This window comes from Camellia sinensis, chromosome 10 (assembly GCF_055761805.1).
Source record: "Camellia sinensis isolate YWXY chromosome 10, ASM5576180v1, whole genome shotgun sequence".
Taxonomy (NCBI): domain Eukaryota; kingdom Viridiplantae; phylum Streptophyta; class Magnoliopsida; order Ericales; family Theaceae; genus Camellia; species Camellia sinensis.
The window spans coordinates 104,541,159-104,549,429 of NC_138970.1; the positions used below are offsets into that span (position 1 = coordinate 104,541,159).

General features: G+C 32.0%; 1 protein-coding gene across 2 annotated transcripts; it reads left to right on the top strand.

The window, feature by feature from the left end:
* Nucleotides 1–2,744: 2,744 nt before the first annotated feature.
* LOC145801256 (uncharacterized) lies at nucleotides 2,745–7,939 on the top strand. 2 transcript variants are annotated; one of them, XM_082892018.1, is made up of 5 exons: nucleotides 2,745–2,809; nucleotides 5,129–5,513; nucleotides 5,593–5,688; nucleotides 5,764–6,173; nucleotides 7,601–7,939. In XM_082892018.1, the coding sequence occupies exons 2-4, from the start codon at nucleotides 5,475–5,477 to the stop codon at nucleotides 6,160–6,162; spliced, it is 534 nt and encodes a 177-aa protein (XP_082748144.1). In that variant the 5' UTR covers nucleotides 2,745–2,809; nucleotides 5,129–5,474; the 3' UTR covers nucleotides 6,163–6,173; nucleotides 7,601–7,939. The 2 variants fall into 2 exon arrangements, with proteins under 2 accessions (XP_082748144.1, XP_082748143.1); XM_082892017.1 differs by lacking the exon at nucleotides 2,745–2,809 and adding an exon at nucleotides 4,606–5,042.
* Nucleotides 7,940–8,271: the final 332 nt, after the last annotated feature.

The window sequence follows — 8,271 nt, forward strand, 5'->3', positions numbered from 1 at the left end:
TGGTTGCCAATAAATTATTTGTCTTTACAAATTTTTTATTGCCCAAAATTGTTGACAAGTGAATAAACAATTTGGTACAGACAAATAATTTATAGAAATAATTTGTACTCTTTAAAGACAAATAATACAATTATTAAAGACAAATAATTTCTATAAAGACAATTATTCCTATAAACAAAGTTTGCCAAAAATATAGAAATAGTTTGTTACAAATATTTGTTGATAAAAATAATTTATAGTAATAATTGTATAGAAATTTGTAGCAAATTAATAATTTCTATACAAATATTAATTGTTACAATACAAATATTAATTATTTCTATAAAGACAAATATTAATATGTTTTCTATACAAATATTAATTGTTACAATAATTTCTATACAATTATTTCTATATTTCCATACAAATATTAATTTATTAATTTGGACCAATATATTAATTTGTCTATAAAAATATAGAAATAATATGTATAGAAATTTGTAAAAATATAGAAATAATTAATTTGACAATTATTTCTATAAAGACAAATAATTTATAGAAATAATTTGTATTTTTTAAAGACAAATAATACAATTATTAAAGACAAATAATTTCTATAAAGACAATTATATCAATAAACAAAGTTTTTTATTTTTTACCAAATTATTAAAGACAAATAATTTAAAGACAAATTAATTTGTATTTTTTTTTTTACCAAATTTTTTATTGCCAAAAAATGTTGACTAGTGTATAAACAACCAATTGACCTAACTTCTTCTCATTTTCTCATCCATGTGAAACGGCACACAGCACAGAGTGATCGGCGGCAGCACTTCTCAGGTATGTTCTTCTTCTCTTCTTCTTCTCTTCTTCTTCTCTCCCTCTCCTTCTCCCTCTCCTTCTCCATCTCCTTCTCCCTCTTACTCTCTTGCGCCGCTGAATGCGAAAGGCACAACAGTGCTCGATCGGCGGCAGCAGATCGCGACCCTTGTTGGATCGCTGCTCTGTTCTCTTCTCTGTCTCTAACATTGTGAATGTAGTCCCTCTCCCTCTCCCTCTCCCTCTTGCTTTCTCGCGCAGCCGAATGCCAACGGCATAGCAGCGCCGGGCAGCACCAGATCGGCAGCAGATCAGCAGCAGATCGTGACCCTCTTTTTGGGTCTTTGCTCTGTTCTCTTCTCTGTCTCTAATATTCTGAATGTAGTCCCTTTTCCTCTCCTAGGCTTTCAATTGGGTTATATGATAGAGAGTAAGAGAATGTCCCCATTGAGTTATTTTTCGATTGAGTTATTTTGAATTTCATTCTAATCTTTGGGGTATAATTGTTACCGATGAATAACAAATGAGATTGATGACTAGTAAAAATAGTGAAACTTGACAGCTGTTGTCGGTTGTTACAGGTAGGGGGGTGAAATTTTGTTTTCAATATTGATGGGGCAGAACTAGAAAATGGGAGATTCTTCCATGATGTAAAATAGGCATGCTTGATTAAAATAACCCGTGGGTTGACTTCATTGTTAACGAAATGAAAGCGAGTTCTGTTCATGATTTGAAAATAGGATAGTTTTTTCTGCTTTTATGTCACCTTTATTTCATGTGTATGCACAATAGCTCCAATGTTCCATAGAAGAACAGTTACTTTTGTTTGTTTGTTTTTTTAATTTGTAAAAAAATTATTTTTTAGAAGGGATCTACAATTTAAATCCGTGGCAGGTGGATAAGTAATTACATAACAGCGAAAATCTTTGTGGGTTGTAATTTTTTCTATATTTTTTTACGTAAGAAACATCGACACCCATGTATTTGTAATTACTTTTTACGTAACAATCATTTGCTGGTTGGCAAATGATACTATTACTCCTGTAATTTAAGTGAAACAGCACTTTAATTTTCCTTAAAATTATAAAAATTAGAATAATATTTCATTTAAACTATAGAATTAATGATATAATTTTTCTATAATTTATTTTGAATTTCATTCTAATCTTTGTAATTTTGTACATGATTTTTTTAATTCAAAATATGATAACACAGTCAGATGGGGTACATTATAATATAATTAAAAGTGTAAAAATTAAATTAAAATTATAAGAATAAAAAATAGAAAGACTAATGATGTAATCTAGCCTTGCTGATATTACTACCAAAAACACACTTTTTAATTTTATTTATATTTTTTTAATAAATTCAAACCAAAAACACACTTTATTAATTGGTCGAACCGACACAAACATTCATACCGTTTTATTTTGTTCAAGACAAAGATTTCACACCCCACTGTAGAACACCACTGTCCCAAACCTGGCAGTGTTCGTAGATAATATACAATGAAGCTATTACAATTATTGCTTTATTAACTTATTGTTTTATTAAAATAATTTTGTATTTTTATAAGAACACATACTATAAATAATATACATCTTCTTTTGTTGAGAACCATCTTCTTTTCCTTGTGTTTGACCAAAAAGCATTGAAGTGGAATAAGTGCATCCACCATCTTCTTTTCCTTGTGTTTGACCAAAAAGCATTGATGTGTTTTGGGACATGTTGATTGAACCTCACTTTTCATATTTTTACGGATGATATCTCCTTTTAAGAAGTACAATAATTTATTTAGGTGTGTAGGTGAATTGTTTATTTTGCGCATATCCATGAGTGTCCTTATACGTTATTTGACATTCATTTCATGCCCATATCTCTTCATTAATTTCATGTATAGTGCGATTTTAATTTAAAATTTGATTTACAATTATCAATTATTATAGGTTATCGGTTAATGCAGAGAGATAAAAAAGCTGCACTCGTTCGTTGGGGGCAATTACTACATCAGGTAATCTTTGACTATTTGTTAAGGCATTTTTAATTTATTTAGAGAAGTTTGACACTTTTTTATTAAATTTGTGGGTATTAGAGGATTCACTTAATTGTATTCTTAGGATTCACTTATTGTATTCTTAGTTTCGTTTTACTATTGTGAGCATTCATGATATAACAAACAATTAGATGATCCAAGGAACTATTTGATATATAAATAAGATAAGCCCAAATATGCTAATTAGGGGGTGGTTGTTGTGTTTTGCTACAAAAATCTCAATTCCATGTCTAACTCAACAAATAAATAACTCAAATTGCTAAAATAAATGAATATGCTTTTACAAAAATAACTAAACTAATATGTAACAATTTGAAGACCATAATTTATATAGCAATTATAATTTATGTATCTATGTCATCACTTACTATATAATTCTTTTTCACTCTTTACTCTACATTGCATGCTTTACTTGAATAGTAATTCTTGTTTATCAATTATTATTGTTAGTACAACTTGTCAATAAATTACACATACCTAATTTAGTTAAAGGTATATATCTATGTCATCACTTACTATATGATTCTTTTTCACCCTTTACTCTACATTGCATTTCCTTTTTTTTTTCTTCTTTTTTTTTTAAATTTAGTTAAATGACATAGGACCACTTACCTATTGAATATTAGTGTACATAGTGATAAAGGAATTTCACATAACATTGGCTTTGTAGGTGACCAAATATGGACAAGAGTTGGATGTTACTTAAGAATAGAATGAGTTCCCAGTATCGAGATGGGGTAAAGGCTTTTGTTCAGTTCGCAATGTTAAATGTAGGGCCAAATGGTAAGATTCGTTGCCCTTGTATGGACTGTTTGAATTGTGAACAACACACTAGTAAAATTGTGGAGTATCATTTGGTCGTGAAAGGAATGTCCCCTTCTTATAAGACTTGGGTGCATCACGGGGAATCTGTTCCCATGAATGAATCTCATGCATTGAATGATGACGACCACAATGACTTTGGAAGTGTTGGGGACAGAATGGAAGAAGATATAGACAGAGATCAAGATGAATTCCTAAATTTGTTAGAAGATGTTTACATGGGGACTATCATGAATGATAATGAAAATGAGGGGGATGAAGAAGACGATGACGATGATGTGGCTAACAATGTTGAAGGAGAGGATGTGCGCAACTTCGAGGAATGTGGGATGTACCAGAACAGGATGACATTGAACCTGATAATGTATTCCAACAAAATGAAACAACTGATGTTGTCCCAATTAGCGTTGCAGACCCTGTCACAATCTTACTTCATAGGAATGACATTGATCCTCAGATTATCCCAAGTGAGGTGGTTTTAGAATCAGTTAGTCGAGCACATGACGATGGTGTTGATGATGAAGAGACATGCGATAACGAAGATCATTACTAAGAGCATTGTCACTATCCGAGAAGATGAGCTATATAGCCATTATGATTGTAATATAGATTTTGACATGGAACTTTAAATTTTTATGTTTTGTATGACACTGTTGTTTAGGTGCCGTTCTTGTCTGAGTTTGAGCACAATGATTATCCAAGAATATGTTTCAATGTATCTATGTTTGTGTGTGTCCCTTTCTCTTTCTCTTTCTCCATTTTTCTTTGTTTCTTATGCCATGTTATTGTTTAGTTATCACTTATGTGCTGATATTGGTTCTATTATACATCCATTGATGTTAATGTAAATGCTTATTTTACATATGCTTCACACATGTAATTGTTGAGTTGTTGTGGTAGATGGCAGGCCCTGGTAAAGTTAGAAGCGCAAAATGCACCAGCAAACTTAACTCCATCTGCTCAAAGTGTACCATCTACAAATGCTCGATGTATCCAGGCTGCACCATCTACAAATGCAACTACTACTCAGGTTGTACCATCTACAAATGCAACTACTACACAGGCTGCACCATCTACAAATGAAGGTACTACCCAGGCTGTACCATCTACACTTACTTTGCGTACCCGTTCTACACAGGGAAGGGGTCAGACTCGAGGGAAGAGCATAGCGCATCTCATAGCTAAAAATGGTGGCAAAAAACTTCCTGTTTGGGTCCCTGCAGATGCCAAGGTACCAGGAGGGCCTTATGCCACTCCATTTGCAAATGAAGTTGGGTTGCAAATAAGGATGGCTGCACCTATAATTGGCATGAGTAAGTGGGATAAGATTGACAAGATTCATAAAGCCCCAATCATTCAGGCAGTTCGGGTACTTGTATTTGTTGTTTTTAAAATAGTTAGATTATCACCTTCACTTACATTTTAATATTAATAAAACTATTCATATATTTGCAGGATAAATTTGAGATTGTTGATTATGATGAGGATAAAGAGGTTCGGAAAGCAATCGACAAGAAGTGTAAAACCCTTTACAAAAGTTGGCGTAACAAGATGAAGACGCATTACTCAAAGTTGGTAGAAGCTGGTGTTGACCCTTACACTAAGCCATACAAAGGGGTTGACCATGAGGCTTGGGTATACATGATTAATCATGTATGGCTTAATAGCGATCATTAGGTAAAATTTCATAACTTAAAGAAGCGTGTTTCAATTTCAATTTAATTTTACTAATCATTTACTTTTGTAGGAATTGGCTGAAAAAGGGAGGAATAGTCGATCGAAATTACCATATAATCATACAATGGGCTCTAAGTCATTTCAAGCTGCAATGTATAAAGAGGTGATACATTTAATATATTTGAAAGTGTGATTGAGTTAAAATTAATTATGTATACTTACTTTTAAATTGATGGCATTAGGGTACTGCGAAGGTTGACATTGTAGACTTCTACAAAGATTCCCATTGGAGCAAGAGAAAGGCAGATTGGATAGCTCCAATATGTGGTGAATTACATGTAAGTATGCCAATTAATATAATTACATATTTATGTAATTGGTTATATTTGTTAAAGTTGTTTAAAAATTGATAGGAAGCTTTGAAAAAACGACGTGAAGAGTCTTTGAAGCCTGGGGCAATACCTTTAACTCAGGAGCAGCTGTCAATTGAAGTTCTTGGAACGAGTAAATCAGGATACGTAAAGGGCTTCGGAGTTGGTCGAAACCCATCCTCATCCAAATCTTCTGTTAGTACACAAGCACATGTTGAGGTGGTTTCGAGCCTACAAGAACAAATAGAGTCATTGAAGAATTTGGCTGAGGTCCAGCAAGAACAAATTGCAGCCCAGAACTTGGTAACACAAGAGCAAGCTAGAAAGATTGAAATGCAAAACAAAAGGTTTGAAGAGATTGAAAAGTTTATGAGGATGCACAAGGATAAGGCAGACATGCAGGTTGATGAAGATGATTGTTCATCAGAGGAATTTTATTGACAGCTTGCTCTGTAAGTATACTTTTCAGAATTTAATTTTCAGATCACTAAAAACACTTCACTTAATATATTTGTTAAAACAAGCTGCTGCTATGATGCTCTTCAGTTGGCTAGTTTGCTTTATTTGTTGATGTATTGTTCTTCTTGTTGCTGGTTGATTAAGTTAGAGTAATATAAATTGAAAATAAGTTGGAGGAATAGGCTAAAATGGTTGGTTGAGATGCAAGAAAAAGTTGAATGATTACCATAAATAAAAAATGTTAGCTTGATTGGTAACAACTACACCTAAATGGTTAAATGAGTTCTTTAACAATTCTCTTTCTTTCTTGTAATATAGTGAATAATTTTCCTTTTGTTCTTATTGTAGCAAAAACTCTCTCTTGCAATGAATCTATAAGATCATCTGTTTAGCATTTGAATTTTCATCACTCTTTAGTTCATTTTTTAAGTGACTCTAAGCTTCACAGCATAGTAAAAGGTAATTAGAGTAGAGCATGCATCCACATTGAAATGGACACAAATGAAAATCTTCATTGGGCTAAGCTGCCTTTTCTACTTTGTCATGTCAATGTAGGACAACATTTTTGAAACTGCCTTGAACAGGATTTCTAGCAGATTTAGGTGAACAAAATATTATTGGGCTATGTACTCAGTTGGCTACTATCTATCTATTGGCCGTGATGGCTATTGTAGGTTTAATGCTAGTGGGTTTGTATGGTGGGATGTGTGGGTTTAGAGAGGAACTAGAGAAAAGAAAATAAGAGTTTAGGAAGGAGACTAGTAGAGTTTAGGAAGGAACTAGAGTTTAGGAATGAGAGTTTCAAAGAAAGGATGATTTATTATCCCTATGTTTTTGAGATTGCTGCTATATTTTGTTTTAATCTAGGGACTAAAGATGTGGTTTAATTTCATTATCCCAATGTTAAACTCTTATTATGTTTCCTAAGAACATTATAATGCTATACTAGAAATGTCACATATCTCATAATTTGACCTTCATGTAAGTAAAAGCAGCCTCAAGTTTAAGATTTAGGTCCTTCTGATTTCAATTTAGTCATGAAAGTAAAGTTAGCACTTTGGATTACATCTCATTGCAGTGATAGCTCCTACTCAATTGATATTTGCTCTTGTTTTGGAACCTTGAAATTGGATTTCATCAGTATTCCATAATGACATAATTTGAGTTAGGTTTTGGTTGGACAACATGTGACTGGTTTACAAATTTATAGAGATATTGCTTGTAATTAGTTCATATATGCCAAGTTTAACTGGTGAATTATGTGTTACTTTTTGATTTTGGTATATTGAAATTTTGTAATTCACCGTAGGAAAATTTTCTCTGAATTTGTTCATCTATAATGTGAAACCAATGTTTTTAGACCAAGACCTTTATTATTAACATTTTAACATTATAATTTTTTTTTTCATATGTTTGACAGATTGGCAATGGATCGAATATAGTTCGGGGAGCATCAAAGGATTACATTTTGAATTTTTGGATATATTTTGTCATAGGTTTTTGTTATGAATTTGCAAGCTTGGAAGGTTTTTTGGATTGGCAATGGATGAATTATAGTTCGGGGCGCATCAAAGGCTTACATTTTGAATTTTTGGATATATTTTGTCATAGGTTTTTGTTATGAATTTGCAAGCTTAGAAGGGCTTTAGGCATTACATGTTTGAAGTTTGGGATTGTAAGAGATTTGTACTTGAATTGGATGTTTTGGATTTGATATGTTGTTTATATTTAATATGGTACTACTTTTGAATTTAGTTTATATTTTGGATGCTTTGCGCAAATGTGTTGATTTGAATTATATTTTGCTTATGTTTATAGGTTTATGAATGATGTATTGAACAGGGAAATTGTTAAAAAAAATTATTTATAGGTTTATGAATTATGTATTAAACAGGGAAATTGTTAAAAAAAATTATAAATAATGAATTTTTGGTGACAGGTTTTTTTAGTTATAAGTTTACTTTTGGTGACATTTTATTTATGTTGCTGAAAGTATGTGTCCATAATTTTTTTAGCGACCCAAAACTTGATTGGTCGCCAAAAGTTTTAACATTCAACAACCAATTCTTTTAGTCACTGAAAGATATTTTT

Excerpts from the sequence above, each read along its gene's own strand:
- LOC145801256 (XM_082892018.1), top strand. The coding sequence starts at position 5,475 with ATGGGCTCTAAGTCATTTCAAGCTGCAATGTATAAAGAG. Across the intron at positions 5,514-5,592 it reads AAGCTGCAATGTATAAAGAG|GGTACTGCGAAGGTTGACAT; the intron begins GTGATACATTTA and ends TGATGGCATTAG. Across the intron at positions 5,689-5,763 it reads CAATATGTGGTGAATTACAT|GAAGCTTTGAAAAAACGACG; the intron begins GTAAGTATGCCA and ends AAAAATTGATAG.